Below are 22,697 nucleotides of genomic sequence, written 5' to 3'. Positions count from 1 at the left end.
GTGGCAACGATAGAGGAGGTTCTGTACGATAACGCAGGACAAGCACGTGGCAGCGATAGAGGAGGTTCTGTACGATAACGCGGGACAAGCACGTGGCAACGAATAGAGGAGGTTCTGTACGATAACGCAGGACAAGCACTTGGCAACGATAGAGGAGGTTCTGTACGATAAACGCGGACAAGCACGTGGCAGCGATAGAGGAGGTTCTGTACGATAACGCAGGACAAGCACGTGGCAACGATAGAGGAGGTTCTGTACGATAACGCAGGACAAGCACGTGGCAGCGAATAGAGGAGGTTCTGTACGATAACGCAGGACAAGCTCGTGGCAGCGATAGAGGAGGTTTCTGTACGATAACGCAGGACAAGCACGTGGCAGCGATAGAGGAGGTTCTGTATGATAACGCAGGACAAGCACGTGGCAGCGATAGAGGAGGTTCTGCACGATAACGCAGGACAAGCTCGTGGCAGCGATAGAGGAGGTTCTGTACGATAACGCAGGACAAGCACGTGGCAGCGATAGAGGAGGTTCTGTATGATAACGCAGGACAAGCACGTGGCAGCGATAGAGGAGGTTCTGTACGATAACGCAGGACAAGCACGTGGCAGCGATAGAGGAAGTTCTGTATGATAACGCAGGACAAGCACGTGGCAGCGATAGAGGAGGTTCTGTATGATAACGCAGGACAAGCACGTGGCAGCGATAGAGGAAGTTCTGTATGATAACGCAGGACAAGCACGTGGCAGCGATAGAGGAGGTTCTGTATGATAACGCAGGACAAGCAAGTGGCAGCTATAGAGGAGGTTCTGTACGATAACGCAGGACAAGCACGTGGCAGCGATAGAGGAGGTTCTGTATGATAACGCAGGACAAGCACGTGGCAGTGATAAAGAGGAGGTTCTGTATGATAACGCAGGGCAAGCACGTGGCTGCGATAGAGGAGGTTCTGTATGATAACGCAGGAAAAAGCACGTGGCAGCGATAGGGGAGGTTCTGTATGATAACGCAGGACAAGCACGTGGCAGCGATAGCCGAAGGTTCTGTATGATAACGCAGAACAAGCACGTAGCAGCGATAGAGGAGGTTCTGTATGATAACGCAGGACAAGCACTTGGCTGCGATAGAGGAGGTACTGTATGATAACGCATGACAAGCACGTGGCAGCGATAGAGGAGGTTCTGTACGATAACGCAGGACAAGCACGTGGCAGCGATAGAGGAGGTTCTGTATGATAATGCAGGATAAGCACGTGGCAGCGATAGAGGAGGTTTCTGTACGATAACGCAGGACAAGCACGTGGCAGCGATAGAGGAGGTTCTGTATGATAACGCAGGACAAGCACGTGGCAGCGATAGAGGAGTTTCTGTATGATAACGCAGGACAAGCACGTGGCTGCGAATAGTGGAGGTTCTGTATGATAACGCAGGACAAGCACGTGGCAGCGATAGAGGAGGTTCTGTATGATAACGCAGGACAAGCACGTGGCAGCGATAGAGGAGGTTCTGTATGATAACGCAGGACAAGCACGTGGCAGCTATAGAGGAGGTTCTGTACGATAACGCAGGACAAGCACGTGGCAGCGATAGAGGAGGTTCTGTACGATAACGCAGGGCAAGCACGTGGCAGCGATAGAGGAGGTTCTGTACGATAATGCAGGGCAAGCACGTGGCAGCGATAGAGGAGGTTCTGTATGTTAACGCAGGACAAGCACGTGGCAGCAATAGAGGAGGTTCTGTATGATAACGCAGGACAAGCACGTGGCAGCAATAGAGGAGGTTCTGTATGATAACGCAGGGCAAGCACGTGGCAGTGATAGAAGAGGTTCTGTATGATTGAAGGTTGAAGGTCAACCAATCAAGGTCAATCAGCAGCAAGTAGCCTCAGATTATATATAAATGATTATATTTCGTGAAACAAAAACCATGTTTTAGCGGGCATTATTTTGGCACAAACTTAGTACTTTAAATATACAAGAGCGATCAGTGATCACACGTGTCGCTTGATGATAGCTTTTGTATAGCAGGAGACACAATATTCTTTTACAGGCCAAAACACCTTCTATTCAAGGGCCATAACTGATCAAAGCTCGTCAAAATTATTCAACCGGAAGACCCGTTTAATATCCTCAAGTACTTAAAGTACTGATCAATCCTGTAAAATTTAATTTAAAATGCATTAGTTGTACTTGAATAAGAAAAGACAAACTTTAATTTTGAATTTGTTTGAAGACCCAAACAAAAAAAATCATTTAAGGGCCATAACTCTGACAAAAAATGAAGCCTTTTGGTCTAATGCTCCTGATATACAGTAGCTGTAACGTTCTACAAAGCAGCTGCGACATAAAGGGAACAAACTATCCAATCATCCATCAATACAATTGATTTATTGGTTATCCTATCCTATCCATATCTTTAGAAAGGAATACATTTTATTATAGATTTTAAAACCAAAGGTTCGAGGGTTATTTTTATTGGTGTTATAATGTAATCAAAGTACATGTTTATTTAGCTTTACACAACTTCAGTATTTATGGTAATTAAATATGGAGGCATATCAAACTTTATCCTGTCGTGGCGACTTTTGAAATCAAACACCATTTGCTTGTATCAAAAACTGATTCGCGAATCAATTAAGAATGTAACTGAAATGGCAGTTTATTTTAGTACTCGAAAGTGTTTGTTTAATTGCGTTAACCTATCAGCGAGATAACCTCCTAACAAGGTGTTACACTCGCATGATTTAATGATTTCACTCTTAGATCAATACAGTTCAATTCCGGTTAATATATCCGGTAACTTTGAGAAACTTTTCAAAGAAAGATAAAATTTTGTAAACATATCTGGTAATGATGATGATGATGATGATGATTATGATGATGATGATGATTATGATGATGATGATGATGATGATGATGATGATGATGATGATGATGATGATGATGATGATGATGATGATGATTATGATGATTATGATGATGATGAGCGGGCTTTATATCTGAAAAGTATAATATAAAATAAATGGGCAAAACACGTACATTTGTTTGTACTGAAAAACTTTTTTTGGTTTTATCAGTAATAAATAAGATTAATATTTCCGCTCAATTTAATATATTTTACCCTGTTTAAAAGTTATCAATAAGATTTCGGATATTTGAAATAAACGTGTTCATGTGTGGAGGTAATTTGATGTTCTATTGACATTGAAGTATAGAGATAAATGGGAGAACCTTTCGGAAGCTTATCTGGTGTGGTCGTTACGACGGTGTTTATTTACCCAAATATATCTGTATTTATTTAAACCTATCTATTGGAAATCTTAAGTTTTGTCGGGTGAACGATGACTAGTATATAGATTTTTGAAGTCCTAGTTTATATAAAAGTCACTAAACAAACGATTGGGAATATTTTTACAGTTTGTGTCATTGCGTCGGGAATTTTTTTTCTTTTTTGAACGAAAGAGAATCAGTAGCGGTTATTAAGAAAGGTGGACTGACTTGAACAAATACATTTAAATGTAGACTTAAGAGTTTATACAACACTGGATAAATACAATTTAAGAAGCAAGAAAAATAAGATAGGATTAAATGTTTTCCTTCGATCTTTTGAATAGGTGCAAGTGTGTTTTGATCGAGATTAGGGCTTTAAAGGAATTAAAAGTATAATTTAAACAATATTTATAACGCGTCATAAAATAATTCAGTGTGAATTTTTAGTGGTTTATATAATAAGATCAAGGGAAGGATTTTAGTGCAATATTGTTTACAGTATTGTCACATACACCATGTTTATTCTAGTTAAATACGGTAACAATGAGACGCTGCTATGTAACCCTAGCTGTGCAGTAATTAATTTATTAACCAGTATTAAAAGAAGGGCAGGTTACGAGAATACAAATGTAACAGTGGATATAGCAGACGAAACAGGTAAAATTTAGTAGTAAACATAGCATATAATAGCCCAGCACAATAGTTACTTTTATTTACGCTGTGGCCCTCCAAGTCTATGAACTTACGTTCTGTCCAGAACTTTTGCAACCTCAACAGCGAAAGACTTGGGTATGTAAACTAGATCTGGTGGTCGATTAACTGTACTGCTATGTTAAGTTACGGATTATTTTAATATATAACATTTTATACATATACAGTAATATTATATTAACACATATAAAGCTTTAAATAATCCTTTTTTAATTAACTTTTACAACGTGATTTTATTTTAATTCATCGACAAAAAAAGCGAACAATTAGTTCATTAAGTCGAAATAAGAAATATAGGAGGAGAAATTCCCGAATATTGAGATTAAATAAGGAGGCAAAATTACAGCATATTAAGGTTCAATAATGAGGTGAAATGCCAGCATATTTAAGTTAAAGAAGGAGCTGAAGTGCCGACATATTTATGTTAAATAAGGGGGTGAAATGCCGACATATTTATGTTAAATAAGGGGGTGAAATGCCAGCATATTTAGGTTAAATAAGGAGCTGAAGTGCCAGCATATTAAGGTTTAATAAAGTGGTGAAATGCCAGCATATTAAGGTTTAATAAAGTGGTGATATGCCAGCATATTTAGCTTAAATAAGGAGTTAAAATGCCATCATATTTAGGTTAAATAAGGGGGTGAAATGCTAGCATATTTAGGTTAAATAAGGAGTTGAAATGCTAGCATATTTAGGTTGAATAAGGAGTTGAAATGCCATCATATTCAGGTTAAATAAGAGGTTGAAATGCCAGCATATTAAGATTAAGTAAGGAGTTGAAATACCAGCATATTTAGATTAAATAAGGGGGTGAAATGCTATCATATTTTGGTTAAATAAGAATTTGAAATGCCAGCATATTAAGGTTAAATAAGGGGATGAAATGCTAGCATATTTAGGTTAAATAAGGAGTTGAAATGCCAGCATATTAAAGTTAAATGAAGGGGGTGAAATGCTAGCATATTTAGATTAAATAAGGAGTTGAAATGCCAGCATATTAAGGTTAAATAAGAGGTTGAAATGCCAGCATATTAAGATTAAGTAAGGAGTTGAAATACCAGCATATTTAGATTAAATAAGGGGGTGAAATGCTATCATATTTTGGTTAAATAAGAATTTGAAATGCCAGCATATTAAGGTTAAATGAAGGGGGTGAAATGCTAGCATATTAAGGTTAAGTAAGGAGTTGAAATGCCAGCATATTTAGATTAAATAAGGGGGTGAAATGCTATCATATTTTGGTTAAATAAGGAGTTGAAATGCCAGCATATTTAGGTTAAATAAGGAGTTGAAATGCCAGCATATTAAGGTTAAATGAAGGGGGTGAAATGCTAGCATATTAAGGTTAAGTAAGGAGTTGAAATGCCAGCATATTTAGATTAAATAAGGGGGTGAAATGCTATCATATTTTGGTTAAATAAGGAGTTGAAATTCAAGCATATTTTGGTTAAATAAGGAGTTGAAATGCCATCATATTTAGGTTAAATAAGGGGGTGAAATGCTTGTACTACTCGCCAAATATTATTTCATTGAAAAAAGATAAAATAAGAAGGCAAATCCTACTACATTTTAATTTTTACAAACTAAGAAAATGAAATATCACTACAGTTAAATGAACATAACATTACACCGTTTAGGTAAATAAAGAAGCCAAATTTGACAAAAATGTTTCCAGTTTTTCCACCAGGTCCATAAAATACCTTTGTCATTCCGCATACTGCTGCATAATTATTATTTTTTTTTCTTTGGCAGAGATACAACATTTATATTATCTTAAAATGTAATTGCCGTAGAGTATAAAGGACCCGATAACACTGCGAAATTATTGATAATAAATTGAACCAGACACACAAGCAAAATTTAGATAACAAAAAAAAGGATTAACGTACGGAAGAGCATTTGTGCCATGTGTATGTTTTTTATTAACTCGAAATTTCGAGTTACTAACTCGAAATTTCGACTTACTAACTCGAAATTTCGAGTTACTTATCTCGAAATTTCGAGTTACTAACTCGAAATTTCGACTTACTAACTCGAAATTTCGACTTATTAACTCGAAATTTCGACTTACTAACTCGAAATTTCGAGTTACTTATCTCGAAATTTCGAGTTAGTAACTCGAAATTTCGACTTACTAACTCGAAATTTCGACTTACATTGCACGACTTTCATTGGTTGCCGGTGAAAGCAAGGATTGAATTCAAGATACTTTCTTTCGTGTGTAGCTGTTGCACATTGACAGAGCACCTTTAACATTTATTTAACAGAACAATTTTATAGGGTCAAATTGTCCACACATACTGAACATATCCTTCGCTTTTTTGTGGAGGGGGGGGGGGGTTGTAAAATCACACTTTCCACATTTCTGTGTTAACCGGGTGTTTCTTTTTCTTAAGCACACATACAACCATCATGTGGAGAAACAACAAGTCCAAATTCCACCCTATTGTAAACTGTGCAATATCATGTGTTAAATAAGTCTGTCACGTTTCTTTATACTAATAATGTTTTTGTAACATTATTCATTATTTACTAATACTTTGATATTGTGTTGATAAAAGTTGATTAAAGTGATACTTGTTGTTATATATATGTTGGGAATAATATAAAAGCAACCGATTTAACAAGAAATATAGTCAGTCCAACAATTTTGACAAAGGCCTCAGCACGCCCTATTTTGGCCACGCCGCGATACTTTCCTCAGATGTCCCACACGTGAAGTATAGGATCGGTTTTTTTACAGGGATGAGAAGAATATGATTAGTGAAAAGATATGTTCGAACAGATGGGATACAATACAACGTCTGAAGAACGCCTGAACGTACAAATTAAAGGAAGCCTTGTTTTTTTAGGTCGGGTGTGTACATGCCAGTTTAAGTTAAATTTCAATAGTTTTTGTCCAGGCACCCGTTTCTCCATCTCCATCGTTCAAAGGCACTGCCTACTATATCTTATACCATCTAACTAATAACTTTGGCCATTCTTGTAATGTTAATAAGTCGAAATTTCGAGTTACTAAGTCAAAATTTCGAGATAAGTAACTCGAAATTTCGAGTTAGTAAGTCGAAATTTCGAGTTACTAAGTCGAAATTTCGAGTTAGTAAGTCGAAATTTCGAGTTAGTACGTCGAAATTTCGAGTTAGTAAGTCGAAATTTCGAGTTAGTAAGTCGAAATTTCGAGTTAGTAAGTCGAAATTTCGAGTTAGTAACTCGAAATTTCGAGATAAGTAAGTCGAAATTTCGAGTTAGTAACTCGAAATTTCGAGTTAGTAACTCGAAATTTCGAGTTAATAAAAAAACATACACCTGGCACTAATGCTCTTCCGTATTAACGTGTCAAAATCTGAATAAAATAATCAGAGCTCTCGATAATGCTCAATTTAGATTGAAATACAGTTAAACTCTCTCTCTCAGTTTTTATATAGCCACGCATGTGGTTAAGGAACATAAGAAAGTAGGCAACGCTCAGAAGGGGTCACTGTGTTTACTGCACATTTGAATAATGAAACATTAACCTTTTACCCCATGAGCATATTGTGAAAAATGGCCGCTTTCATTGAAAAGCCTCCTGTTACAAGTTCAAACTGCTATGAAACTATGAAAAATGTTTCAATACTGATGAAACTTGGCACAAATGTTGACTAGTCCATAGCCTCTGTAACAGCATGCTCAATCGTAAATTTCCTGTTACCATGGCAACGGGGGTACGTCTCAAAATTGCCAAAAATCACTATTTTACATCGTTTTTTCCCTCAAATCTGATTTCAAAGTGCTACAACTTCTCAATGAATTGAGATAGAGTAAAAGGCTTTTCAGCGTCGGTTACTCCCTAAGATCGACCTGAGACCATTTTTAGCCTGTCACATGTCCAAAATTTTCTTGGCGATGAGGGGTACTACCGCCCCCCTTCAAACCCCCAAAACAGAAGAGGGCACATCCCCCTTCTGGCAACCCCCTGATTATGTACCATTTTGATAGGGGCGGCGCCGAAAAAGTGGTCACTTTTTTAACAACATTTCTCAAACGAAAATCAGTGTTTGGGGCCTAAATAGGGCATTTTTTTCTCTGTTTGAGGCCTCAAAAAAGGGGGGGGGACAAAAAGTCGTCAAAACACGTCTATAATTATGAGGGAAAAGGTTAATCGTACTTGATTTAGAGAGACCGCCAATCTTCCCATTCTCTCAGAATACAAACATGTAGATAAAGTAGACTTTCATTACCACGAAACGAGAGATATTGTCAATGCTGTAATACTCTTGATATCGAAGATGAATATCACTTTACTCTGGTTTGTACGTGTTACAATAATATTCGTAAGATACATGTATATATAAAAAAATGTTAGACCATCGATGTTAAAATTTACTCAGTTATTGCAAAGTTCAAACTAGCTTTTTTGACGAATTAAAGAAAGTTTGGCAATCAGAAATACTTACTTAAATATTCGATTTGTTTTTAGCCATCTCTTTGGAAAATAAAACTTTATTTCACATTCTTTATATATCGTTATATCATGTTTGTTTGTGTAATCATTGATAAAGATATTTTCTCTTATTTGATTCATTATCATATGATATTTGTGTGGATTCATGTATAACTTTTAATAATACTGTTAAAGAATTCCAATTTCTCTATCTAAAAAGAAACTATTAGGTAAGTATTTAGAATTGCTGCTGGTTAACATCTGTCCTTTGCCCTGATCTGGAGGGAGATTTACTTTCAGTGGGATGGTCAGACTCACTGGATAAAATATAATTATACAATTTCCTGTCAGGTTGCCTGTAGGATTTCTATTACTGTTATGATTGAGAAATATTTAGTAATTACATATCTTAACATTCTTTTTGAAAACAATGTATTTCCTGTTAAGTATCATAATGTATTTTGTGTTATCATGATCACGTGACGTGATAATTGTTTTATCTATCTATTTGCATGGCGATGTACTTTGTACAAATCTAAAATAAAACGTATGTTTTGTTCTGTCCTGTAAACAAAAATATATGACAAAGATATTTGGCTATTTGATAGGTAATATGTGAGGTATCGCGACGGGGAAAAGATGAAAGCATGTTCACTGGCATAATGAAACTTGAAATATGTAACAAACCATACATTTACACAGAATTATAGCGAGAAAACACCTTCTTTAAACGTCACGAATGGCCTCAAAATCAACACAATAAACATTCTAACAACAGAGCCGATCAATCATTACAAACCAACTCCAAACATTCGTTTTTCTTGTTTGTTCCAGTAGTTTTTGTTGTTATATTAGGTTTTGTTCTTGTTGTGATGTTTGAATGTTATTGTTGTTTCTTTTTTATTCCAGGCCTCGTAAAAGAATTAGACACCCATAAGACTGACCATGCCAACAAGCACCTGACGTCACACGCCACATATGTTCTCGTTCGGAAAGAGATTATGCGAGAAGATACGCTTCTCGATCCCAACTCAACGCCACTTCCGCCACAATATACTTACATCCCTTTATTAGAAAAATACGATGATCATTACCCAAATTTCAACATCAGATCTGCAGAAATTCAAAAACCACTGAAAACAAAATCAAGGGCTGGGAAGTCACCAAGTCCAGCCGGAAGATATTCTACAAAACAGGGAGCCAAAAAACTGCCAAGCGGGAAGGTCACAACCAAACGGAAATAATTATACATTATAAGCCATCATTTATATTAGCTTAATGCAGAAAACAGTCAATTATCATTTCTTTTAATTTTCGCGATGTCGAAATTTATATCTATTTAAGACTGAAAATCAGGCAAACCTTTGTAATCTGTACATGCACTTGTTGAACAGATGTAGTGAGGATTAGTAACTGGCGTTGATACAGTCTCCGTTAAACGTCGGGAAAGTAATTTATATATTAATGTTCCTAATTGAAATTTGTGTATATCAGTCGCCCCGTCATTATTAATTACATGACTAATTTACAGCCGACTTTATTGGTTGTATAAGACTTTTGCTTGTTTTCTGTGCATTATTTCCAGTACAGTCGTGCACCTGACTAAAACCTACGTGAAAAAATACGTTTGTTAAAAACTCCACAAAAAATGTTATATATGATTTAACACCCACCATGTTGTAGCCGGAAATAATTAGCTTTATACATCAGTATATAGTCAGGTCATCTATGTACCCTTGATCTTTCTCTGATGAAGTGAATGCTATTTATGAATATGTGTAAGCATTCTTGCCGAATATATTTATAGAATTGCATACAACCGGTTATTCTTAAACAGTTGATTTTGTTTTATTTCAGTTTATTAATTTATGCTCGATTTTGTAGAAAGTTTGTAGCTAATTAGAAATGCTCGATTCCGTTTCATAGAAATAGCCATTAGTATTGTCATATAGAGAAATGTAATCGCGATTCTAGTAGGACTAGGACTACTGTCACCTCAATATACAGGCAGATACTTCCTTGCTTTAGTTTTCAAATACGTCATAAATTGTACGATAAAAAGACATAGGTATGTTCGGTCGTCCCCGAGTTGAAAGGATAATAAATAATCTTTTAGCGCAATTTGGTCGTAGTGAATATTATAGTGTCCTGTAACCGCGGGTCAATAAAAAGTCAGTAATAGTAACTTTCTATTGCGAAATAAAAATAGCAAATGCAATTTTAACTGCAATTTTAAAAATTATTGAAGAGTATATGGATTTTGTAAGCATGAAGTCCATTAGAAAGTACCATGAATTAACGAATATTTTTAAATGAACCAAAAAGATTTACTCTTTCCTAGTTACTTTAAAAGCCATGAAAATTGCTTCGTTGAACGGTTTTCAGCGTTTTTCATTCTTACTGATGACGTTACACAAATATTGAAAACATTCAATCTTAAATACCCCATATCTTTAAAAACAAAATCATTTTTGAAGTATGACGAAATGTTGACGTTGATGTATCTTAAAATGATTTATTACCGTTTTTGTGACTTTTTAAAAAAAATAATGCCGCTCCTCATCGGAAAGTGTTGTTATTTTGAGTCAAAATTCACGTCAAGTAAAGCTTGCACAGGGCCAGAAATTTGTTAACATGCTCCTTTGTATGTTGACTATGAATCCATAACATTTATTTACTCGAACTCATTTGGGATATGTTAAAAAAGATGAGTATTTACCGTCCGTCAATTGTGTTTTAAATTATTTCTATAAACAGTCGGTTTACTAGATTAACAGTTTGCCTGTTTACCAAAGTAAATGTGTTATGATTTATTTGAAATACTGCAATCCTATTGGACAAAAAATAATTTCAAACACTAAATGACCCGTTATCAAATCTAACCAAAATAAAACAGCACCCGTGTGACTTCGCTTTACTATATAAAGGCGGCTATTTTAGTTTTTGAAGCCAGAGCTATGTTCGCACAGCACTTTCCAAATCATTTCAAAAGAAAAGACAATACTTTTACAGATTTTCCTTAAAACGAACTTGTCTCCTAGTTTCTAAAAGTCAACAAATGGATATATTGAAAAATCCAAATGTTTTATGACAGTGCAATGCAACTGTTTTTACACCGATGCGTTTCAGTCCCCTTTAAGGTTGAAACAACGTGCTTACGCATAAGAGAAACACACTTGAAACTCGTCGTTTTAAATGGACATGATCTGCACAAAATTACTTAAACTAGAAATCAAATTATACCCAATTAAAACTTAAATACACGTTTCTTTTGATCATGCATTTTTTGTCCGAAAAAAATAATGATTCTGTAAAGAAAATAAATCAACAGAAAAAAAAGGTATTTAAGAAATGTCCTAATTTTATAAATCTGTCATCCAGTCATCCGCACTATATGATAAATTTCTGAACATTTTACATAAAACTTTGATTTTTCATCCTACAAATATCTATTATGTGACATATATATCAGATATAACACTTTCGGTGCAAATACATGACAAATATTTTAAATAACGGTCATTAGACAAACGTGCGTTATAGCCGTTACGTTACGTAACGGATATGTAATTAACATGACATTTCCGGGTGGAAAATGAATTATTAGACTGGTTGTTTTTGGTGACAGCTACTTAAGGGTCCTATCGTCTGCTTGTAAATCATTGGATCATTTGACCCAGTAAGTGTAAGTGTTCAAAAATATAGAAATTTGGATTTTATATTTTATATCAACGTTTTAATTTTTCAGAAAACGACTTATCTGTTGTAAAGAAACATAGTTTTGAAAGGTTAAAAATTGGTTTTTACATTTTATGCATCATTAGTTGAAAAATATAATTCTACAAGGATTTATATATAAGATTGATATAGTGTTTGAAATGATTTTTGTCAATATTTAAAGCATGTTTTATCAATATCTAGGTACAATTTTCTTCAAAAGACAGTTTTTAAGTACATGTATAACAATCTAGTATTTTTGGTTTAATTAATATATTTATCCTGTTTTGCTTCAGAATCATGAAAACTTTAGCCGTATTGTTGTTTGGAGTTGTCGCCCTTGCCAGCGCTTTTCCCATGAAGGGTATGTGTACATATAAGTTATATTTAATAATTGTGACATTATCCTAAAAGTCAGTAAAAGATTTAAATAATTGAATAATTGATACATATTCAGTTGATCATGCTAGTTTAACAAGATACATAGATTTGCTATAAATACGGTATTCATTTTCATAATATATATCATAATTATTTTATTTTCACTGACATATGTACGGGTGAAATTCACTTTTCCTTTCTTTTCAATAGGAGGCTTAATCAAGTGTAAAAGACATGGATTCCATATGAGCGGAATGGGTGGTGGAATGGGTCAAGGAATTGGTAGTATCGTAGGTGGAAGCCAGTTCGGAGACTTAGGTCTAGCAGGACCATACGGTGGATACATATGGTAAGATTATTTTTGTTGTTGTTGTTGTTGTTGTTGTTCTAGCAATGTTCAAAATATTGTTGTTCTAGCTATGTTCAAAATAATGTTCAAATAAATATTAATGAGTGTAGGTTCAATACTGAATTTATTGAACAAGTTTAATAAAATTATCTGGTTTACGAGTACAAAAAAATTATAAATGAAGCTACCCGAACATAATATTTTATGTATTTATCACATAAAGTAAAAAAAACCCGCAAAAGACGCGCTGATGTACAGTGTAACTAACATTACGCGCGTCTTTACACTATGAGTGTGTAAAACGTCACGTCAAAATATATGCACGGCCGTGCAATACAATTTTTACAGACACGATATGTGTTATATTAAAGAATATAAGTTGGTTTTTATATAAATACGGGATTTATTTTCACCGCGAGTTTAAAATAAATCATGCATTTATAGAAAAACTTGATTTTTCTGTTTAATACATACTTTTTTGACCAAACAATTTTGTGTATTTGCTGAATTTAGAAGAAAGTACTATGCAAGACACCAGTGAAAATATGGAAAATATATTTCACGGCAGCAAAGAGTAAATTGAACAGTGAAAATGCGGAAAATGAAAATGTCATTATGAAATTAAAATGAAAAGAACATGTATAAAGATTTCTTGATAATGCAACGCATATATGTATCTAGATGACGTGTTTAGCATAGTTTGCCCTGTAAGTTTACATCATCTATATTTACATACACATTTACAGGTCTGACAACAATAACGGATGGAATAACAACAATGGCTGGGGCGACAACAATGGCTGGGACGACAACAACAGGTGGGGAAACAACAATGGATGGGACCTCAACAATAGATTTGATGATAACAACAGGTTCAATGATAACAGGTTCAACGATAACAGATTCAATGATGACAGGTTCAATGATAACAGGTTCAATGATAACAGATTCAATGATAACAGGTTCAATGATGACAGGTTCAATGACAACAGGTTCAATGACAACAGAGGCTGGGACGACAACAACTTTGGTGGACGAGTCATCGGAACAGGTCCCGCTATTATTGGAACCGGAAGCGGAAGCTGGGATACCGGAAGTGTAATCAGCGGGCCGATTGCTGGTCATGGAATCCACTAGACATTAGTTGACAATCAAATATAATGATATACATGTATATAATAATGAATAATAACCGAGTTTCTTAAGACATAATATAATTTATTTCCTTTTTACAGAAATTCGGTTGCAAAAAATATAAGAGAAAAAATAATAATCATTGTTTAAAAAGTATGAAGAAATAAGATCAGATAAAGTGTGGAAAAAACTAATATTTTTTATGACAAATTATTATTTTATAAACAATATAATATTGTAATTTAATAGAAAAAAGGTAAAGCTAATATGAGGTAATCTATGTTACTTTATAATGTTTGCAGTATGAAATAATGGCATATAATGAGTGTATATCACTTTCGCTCGAAATACTATCCGAAAAATTAACGATATATTTTTATTCAACGGGTCACGAATTCCAAATACTTCGAATATCTAGGAAAATATCAAAACTTATGGCTTTTTCAGAAATCAATTTAACATTTTTTAAATGGACTTGTCCATTTTTTAATCTTTATAAACCCATTCATCATTTTCTGGAAAATTTCAAAATATGAGTTGTCTGAACAGCGAATAGTACATACCATGAGAAGACAGCACAGATTTATCGGGCGACCTTCGTCTGCACTGTATACATGGGTAGAGTCAGTTGATGCAAACAGGCTACAGTGAATGCCTTCTAAAAAACAAGTTTTAGTAATTAAGGAAATATATATCAATTTTGAGTGTATTTTTGTTGAATAATGCACGGTATTAGATCAAATACGTAGGGATATAATCACGAAGGCCGATAGGCCTAAATTATTAATTAAAGCCTACAAAGCATTTGAACTATAAATCGTGCATTATTTTCCTATTATGCAAGACAAATTAATATCTTTTTTTATTCGAACATGCTAATAAAAAAGAGAATTGAGAAAAATATGTTGAACTACATTGAAGATAGAAAGTATTTTCCTGACATTTTTGGTTTTTGACGTCATATATGACGCCATATGATGTGTAATCATTTTTTTTTTATTCTGTGCATATATCGTGAACTAATGCACTTTATCACCCTATCTGTTTGACAGTGGAATAGTGTGAAACGTGCTAGAATGTAAAGCAATGATAACTTCACGTAAAACACCCTTTTAACATTGAACTACAGTTTATTATTGTACATTGAACAAAAATAATGTTTGTTTGTTGTATTATTAATGATGTATTGATATGTTATAATCTTGTTAAAAAATAAACTTTGAACTATTAAACTGTTGCTAGTAATTCTTTGCTCGACTCTTTCGAAGAAAAAAGAAACAGCTATTGCTATAGTCATGCTGTGGTTGACGTTGCTGTTGCCGTCAGAAAACATTAATACTGGTCATATTTTTTTATTTCTGAATTTATTGCAACCCTTTGGACAAGACCTTTATATTGTCCAGACCGGACTTGACATGGAGTCATAAATGACTTTGACCTTCAAGGTCAAATATGTTAATTTTGCTTGATTCTATGTATAAATGGCTATAACTATTAACTTTGTTATTTATAAAAAGAATGTCTCCATACTTGGAAGCGATAATTCTTAGGACAAGACATTTATTAAGACTAAATTGATTATGACCTTCACCACTCATCAATGACTTTGACCTTGCATGTTAAATTATTGAAATTTGATCTTTTTTTCTATAATTGGCCATGAATTTGTTTTTTTATGAATGGACTGTCTTCGAACTTTAACACAATAATTATTAGGCTAAGACCTTTATAAACCTCTGATTGATTATGACCTCCATATATCAATGACCTCGACCTTGATTGTCAAATTATTGATTTTTTTTCTTGATTTTTACTATAATTGGTTTAAACTAGTTGGTTGAAACATATACACACGTAAACAATATTTACAAAGTACATTTTGGGATTGGGCAGAAAGCTATAAAGCTTATGAGTGCCCTCTCCTAGCTAGAAAAAATTATGTTATTTATGAATACTGAGCACAGCTACCTTGAAGACAATATCTTATGTAATCAGTCAAACCCAATTTGACGTTGACTCGTATATGAATCTAACACTGGCTGCCGGCACAGACCGGAATATCTAGCTCGAGGGTAATTGTTTACGGCGGTAACGAGGCTCTGTCGGATATTCTTGTAACGCACTTTTTTCTTATAGTAGCGTATGATCTTACAACCTCATTCATAACGGTTAAGTGACGTCATCCTTAGTCACAAAAGGCTCGCGTCAATGACGTCATTTGCGACATGTCTTACATGGGGGTGTCAATCTCCTACGCAGTGATTTCCCCTTATCAGTACATTCGGAACTGCCTCGGCTATTATCTATAATATGAAAAAGGCAAAGCCTCAAAGCGAGCTCGATGTACTTTTAACGTGAAACAGTATGAAATAATCGCTCATTTTTATTTCAAATGCAGTGACGAGTGCGTGTGACGTCACACGTACTGTGTTTAATATGGCTCCGCCCCTGTTTTTAAATGAATAACGAGTTTTGAAAACGTTGATAAAACTTTGTTTGTTTATTTTATTTCACTCTATAATTTTTCAAGCGAAATAAAGATTATTAAAAGTGAAATAAATGTAAAACTTAAAACGTTTGCGACATTAAAATAGCGTACTTGATTTGATCGTTTTGCACGTGCTGTTTGGCGCTACATTGTGACGTCACGTAAACAATACTTTAAACGTCTGTACAGCGTTAACGACTGAATAAAAGATATTGGTGTTCGGATTCATTTTCTTAGTTAGACCATTTTCTTTCATTCTAGATAGTTTTCACAACAAAATTCGACAAAAGATTGTTTTTATTTATCAGATTTTTCAAACAAAATGGCGCCTTCAATTTTCATTTTACATTTTCTGTTTTAAAACTTTCATTCGTTATTTTATACACAGCTTCCGTTATTCTGGTTCCCTGTACAATTATGGTTCCCATAGACGTACGCGGGTGACCAGTCTACACATCCGTTTTTTAGTCAGAATTCCTCAGTTTTTATCGTTATCTTTAAATTCGAAAAGTTGCGATGTGTCCAATTTGGTACTTCGGACGAAAGTTTTCAAAACCATCACTTAGCAGGTACTCGCGTTACCGTAAAGCTCGCTTTGCGAGCAGGCCCTTCGGGCCAGCTCGTCGAGCTCGCTAATAACCTCGGAAACAATACGGAAGTAGTTCTACCACGTGGTTTCAGATGTAAAGCCTCGGTCTCACTTACTCCCGGCAGAGCCCAGGATCATCCCGGTAAGTTACCGGGATGATCCGGGACGATCGGGGGTGAAATTATTGTTGCAGTCACACTTACCCCGGCAGCACTACGGTAGTTCTCAACTAACCACCCAGGATGCGCTCCGGATCATCCAGGCAGAGCCCAGGTGCAGCTACGGTTCATGCCGGTGCTTCCCCGGTCGTTCCCGGATGACGCCGGAAGAGCCCCGGTTGACCCAGGCAGAGCCCCGGTCGATCCAGGCAGAGCCCAGGACGATCCAGGCAGAGCCCCGGTAGAACCCCGGTGGATTGAAAACGCCCGAAAATGATAACATTGATACATAATTTTTATTTAATATAATATCTATTGTTCCAGAATAGTAAATTCATGATGATTTTCTGAAAAATCCTTATGCCATACTGGATAGAAGGGAAATGGGAGGGGTTTTAATACCAGCAAGTGCAACCATCGCAAATTGTCGTTATTCTTTTGAAATGATCCGGGCTTTGCCGGGGCTCTACCGGGATCAACCGTAGCTCTACCTTTATCATCCGGGGCTCTGCCTGTAGTTGCCGGGGCTCTGCCGGCATTTTCCGGGGCTCTACCATAGCTCTACCGGCTATATCATACCCCGGATCATCCCCGGTTTATGCCGGCAGAGCTACGGTGCTTCCCCGGTATAACCCCGGTCGTTCCTGGCAGAGCTAAGGATGAAGCCGGCAAAGCAATACCTTCCCGGATCATCCCGGACCACCACGGTGATATTAAATATTTTATTCCATCCGGGGTCGAATGCCGGATGTTCCCGGATCATCCCGGATCATCCAGGACGTTGCCGGTGTAACATTAAATTTTGACCCTGTTGAGAAATGACCCTGGGGTCAATTTTCAACGGTCACAGGGTCAATTCTCAACGTTGAATTTTGAACCATCTGTTGAATTTTGAACCACCTGTCGAAGGTGTTGAGAAATGACCCCGGTTCATAATTAAACGTTTAAAAATGACCCCGGTTCATAATTTAACATTGAAATGTTTATTATATTAGAAGGCACAGCATCTATAAATACGTTTTCAATCCTATCTTTTTAAATTTAAAGGCGCCTAACTGAGCTACAAAAACAGACTTTGAGCTGTCATGGTCAATTGTGAAAAGATAACATTTGAATTGCATAAGAATTGTGAGGAAAATTGATTATTTTTGCACTTCTGCATCAGAAGCTTTTGGTTTTTGGCATTCTTTGCAACATTTAAATTTAGTTTAATCATATTTTATTGCTTTTCTTTATGTACAATATAGATACAATTTCACATGCAATACAAAGTTATTTTCAAGAATTTACATGTATGATGCAGTTTTTAATTATAAAGCAAAAGGGTCGGGCCACAAGTTTTAACAACATTAGAGGGTTGGCCCTTCCCAATTAGTCTCAATAAAGGTAAAAAGATGTGCGTGAGTCTCGTTATAGTATTGATATTGATAATAGTATATATAAGCAATCAAAGAAAAATGTCTGGAAATAATTAATATGATGCTAAAAAAACAGTGACTAAACATGATTTTGAAAGAAAGAAAAAAGACAATAGAGAAAAAAAATGAAAAGAGTAGAAGAAGCTGTGTGTCCCGCCCGTCCGTTTTATCCTTGGTATGAATATAGTAAATAAGGACAACAATTAAGAGCACTCTTTAGGAACTAGGATTTAAACATTTTGAAACCTTCTTGATCGTTTGATAAAAATTTGAACATGATGGAATAACATGTTATTTTCTTCATCACTAAGGTTATTGATACCGAATAATAATTTATAGGCACTTAAAGGATGGTAAATAAATAAGGTACACCTCTGATCAGTATACAGTGGGCATTTGAAAAAGTAATGGTCAGCGTCTTTAGAACGAAAACCGCATTCACAAATTGGATTGTCGCGTAAATTGTTATAGTGTAAATCGGCATTAAGATTGCTACACTTATTTCTAATTCTTGTGTGGTAATTTGAAGAAACCTGTCACCTGTAAGAAAGTATGACGGAGCTTGAGGCCGAGAAAAAATAATTTTAAGTCTGGCTTTGAATGCTGAAAGTGACTATTACGAGTATCTAGGTCTAAACTATTCCGTACTTTAATAGAAGAGGGTATAACTGATTTCGAATAAATTTCTAATCGTCGGGCAACCGTTGCATAATTCTCGTTGTTTCTTAAATTATATGTACTATTATTACCAACTATTTCTGGGAAGATGTCGCTCAAATAACAGGGAAGCTCGCCTCGACTATGTTTAAAAACAAGAATCAATTTTTGCATTTTCCTTCTATCTGCAAGTGAGACCCAGCCAATTTCGCGTATGAGATTTACGATTGATACTGATCTTGTTAGACCATTCACAATTCGCGCAGAATCGTACTGAATGCTTTCAAGGACATTCTGTTCATACAAAGTACAGCTATCCCATACCAATGAGGCATATTCAATTATCGGTCTTAAATACGATATGTAAATTTGATTAAGCGTTTTCCTTTTAAGTTTAAACTTAAGCATTCGCATTGTACCTAGAATTCTAGAAGATGATGTTGTTATATTCGAGATATGTTGATGCCATGTTCCATCACTTAATGTTACCCTTAAATGCTTGTGTGAATGAACGAAATTAAGATGTGTATTTTGAAAGTAGATGTCGGGGGCATCGCGATTATTTTTTGACAGTGAAAAATACATAACTTCCGTTTTGGCAGCATTAAATTGTATTAACCATTGTTTTGCCCAGGCAGATATAATTTCAAGATCGCGGTTGAAAGTAACTTCAATATGATTTTTATCTCGTGAACTTACTGCTTATGATCTGTCATCTGCAAATAATCGTGTGACACTTGTAAGTGACTCTGCTATGTCATTCACATAAATTAAACATTTAAATGTGATTTGTGGCAAAACAGATTGAGCAAACAATCTGGAATTGTACTATGTATTAATTTTATACACATCAAATTAACCTGACTGGGCACAAGTTGGAATTTTAGCTTATTCGGGCTAAAATTTTAGAAATTGTAGATTTTAATGGCAACAAAAAGTGAGTTACTCAACACGTTACTACGACAATGACAGATTGAAGTATTTACTATGTAATTATGGTTATCATGTCAAAAATATTTTGAAGAGGCTTCAAAATAACACCTCCTAGCATGGGATTCGAACCCACTGCCTCCGCCAATGCAGAAAAAATGCTAATTACTGTAAATACTAAAAATGCTTGCTCAGCCTGTTCACACTGATACAGTTACTTACAAGTAAACATTCTTTTATGGTTCCAAGCCTATGCATTTTCCACGAAAAAACTACACATTGAATGTTTTCTTCGACAGACTGAGCTTGCAGGCAGTGGTGGGAATCTTGGCTGCCGTTCATGCGCTAACGGAAGGCGACAGTACGATGGTGACACTACGACAGTACGATGGTGACAGTACGACAGTACGATGGTGACACTACGACAGTACGATGGACTATCACCATCGTACTGTCGTGCATCGCCATCGTACTGTCGTACTGTCACCATCGTATTGTCGTACTGTCACCATCGTACTGTCATGCTTCGCGTTTTCCGTCCTCAGAGAAAACGCGATGGCCCTAACAGTACACCGTACGAAGGACAATTCATGTTTGTTTATAGGGGAGTAAGACTCTCGATTCATATATCAAGGAATAGGGGTTGGAATTGATGTCCTCGGAGTAAAGTAGCTTAAATATCATTGAATAGCTGCAGTTGATAAGCGAAATAAAAATGACTCATTTACGCTCGTTCATTAATGACCTGTTTCATGCGACGTCTCATAACTTAAATACTTTGATTTTATTGCACGATTTTAATATATATTCCCCAAATGTTGCTGAACTGTATTTTTTATTTGTTTTACCTACATAAAGAACGATAAATTAGATTTAAAGGTTAATTAAATGCAATCTGTGGAAACAACGGACGGACGCACCAACAGGCTTTAAGTTTACCCATTAATGCGTTTTGGCGTTTCATACCTCCATGCACTTTAACCTTAAAACTTACATTCCAAATATAAAAAAATTGGGGTCACTTTTCAACGTTGAATTACGACCCGGGGTCATTTTTCAACACCTTCACATTACTGATCAAAATTTAACGGGTGGGTCAAAATTCAACGTTGAGAATTGACCCGTGACCGTTGAGAAATGACCCAGGGTCAATTCTCAACGTTGAAAAATGACCCTCAGGGTCATTTCTCAACAGGGTCAAAATTTAATGTTACACCGGCAGAGTTACGGATGTACTCCGGTTGTTCCCGGTCGTACCCCGGTCGTTCCCGGATCACCCCGGACGTCTACCGGGGCTCTGCCGGAATGTAAGTGAGACTGTAGCTTAAACAGAAACAGAGATAATGTAAAACGAATGTAAATATTTGACATCTAATGTCTGTTCCGGTACTCTTATGCTTGAAAATATGTCTGACAACAATTTATAATTTAAATAACAAAACTGACATGTAAAGATATTCGAATATGACCTTGATCTTTATTTCAAACATTGAATTTAGCTTGGATTGTCATACATTTTGTAAATGTGTTTATTTATTTATTTACGGATTTGGTTTACACGTGGACAAAAAAAACATACGACAGAACCGACATGTTGAATTTTTCTGATATGACCTTGACCTTTCTATTGATCTTGACCGTCGAGGTCAATTTATTGAAATTTGCTTAAATTTTCATAACTTTATTACTTTTTTGATTATATGGATTTGATTCATACTTGATAATCGAGCGTGCTCCCCGTCTGGCCCGGCTTTCATTTCCCTAATGTTTTCGGTGATTTGATTAATGTCGGTTCGCTTCTGGCAAATAATATTTTTTATTATTAAAGGATCTGCCAAACCGACGGATAATTAGTGACCCACAAGTCCTGTTTGGATAAAAATGAAATTTCACCAGAATTCTACGTATCTACTTTAAACGAGAGATGCATTATATTCTTTTTGTTTAAGACGACTGTAGCAACGCTATATGTCGCAACGCCGCTATATGTCGCAACTAACGCTAAATGTCGCAACGCTGACGCTATATGTCGCAATCGCCTACCGCTAAATGTCGCAACGTTGCCGCTATATGTCGCACAAAAATCGATTGCCGCTAAATGTCGCAACCCCTTGACGCTAAATGTCGCACTTGGTAGGAAAGTAACAGATCGAACTGAAACAAAAAGTAAGTGTTAAAACATTTAAAGTTTATACCATTTACACTTGAAAACATATCCTAGTAAGCAAACAAAATTAAATTTTGTATTTCGCGGTCTATGGCAAAAACCTTGTATGGCCATATAAACGGTTTTTATTTGTTTGGGTCGTCCTTCCCTTTATATGTACACTAACGCCGAAAAACTCAGGGAGATCAATGCGTAAAGATTGTCAAATGACAGGCGCATTAATGTTCAAGCAAAGTAGTTCAAGCAAAGTAGTTCCCGATTGGTCGAAGATTTCTAATATTGTTTCATTCTTTATAGATATACATGCTTA

General features: G+C 35.6%; 2 protein-coding genes across 3 annotated transcripts; both read left to right on the top strand.

The window, feature by feature from the left end:
- The first annotated feature begins 3,199 nt into the window (after positions 1–3,199).
- LOC132726771 (uncharacterized protein CXorf65-like) lies at positions 3,200–10,961 on the top strand. Its single transcript, XM_060712136.1, has 2 exons — positions 3,200–3,922; positions 9,309–10,961. Exons 1-2 carry the CDS (start codon positions 3,781–3,783, stop codon positions 9,641–9,643), a joined length of 477 nt encoding a protein of 158 aa, XP_060568119.1. The 5' UTR covers positions 3,200–3,780; the 3' UTR covers positions 9,644–10,961.
- Positions 10,962–12,053: 1,092 nt separating this feature from the next.
- LOC132726757 (aspartate and glycine-rich protein-like) lies at positions 12,054–15,212 on the top strand. 2 transcript variants are annotated; one of them, XM_060712117.1, is made up of 4 exons: positions 12,054–12,084; positions 12,413–12,480; positions 12,708–12,846; positions 13,593–15,212. In XM_060712117.1, exons 2-4 carry the CDS (start codon positions 12,417–12,419, stop codon positions 13,981–13,983), a joined length of 594 nt encoding a protein of 197 aa, XP_060568100.1. In that variant the 5' UTR covers positions 12,054–12,084; positions 12,413–12,416; the 3' UTR covers positions 13,984–15,212. The 2 variants fall into 2 exon arrangements, with proteins under 2 accessions (XP_060568100.1, XP_060568108.1); XM_060712125.1 differs by lacking the exon at positions 12,054–12,084 and adding an exon at positions 12,091–12,187.
- Positions 15,213–22,697: the final 7,485 nt, after the last annotated feature.

This window comes from Ruditapes philippinarum, unplaced genomic scaffold (assembly GCF_026571515.1).
Source record: "Ruditapes philippinarum isolate M1 unplaced genomic scaffold, ASM2657151v2 ctg868_1_1_1_1, whole genome shotgun sequence".
NCBI lineage: Eukaryota > Metazoa > Mollusca > Bivalvia > Venerida > Veneridae > Ruditapes > Ruditapes philippinarum.
Note: the sequence above shows the minus strand (reverse complement) of the source record. Positions and strands in the feature narration are given on the sequence as shown.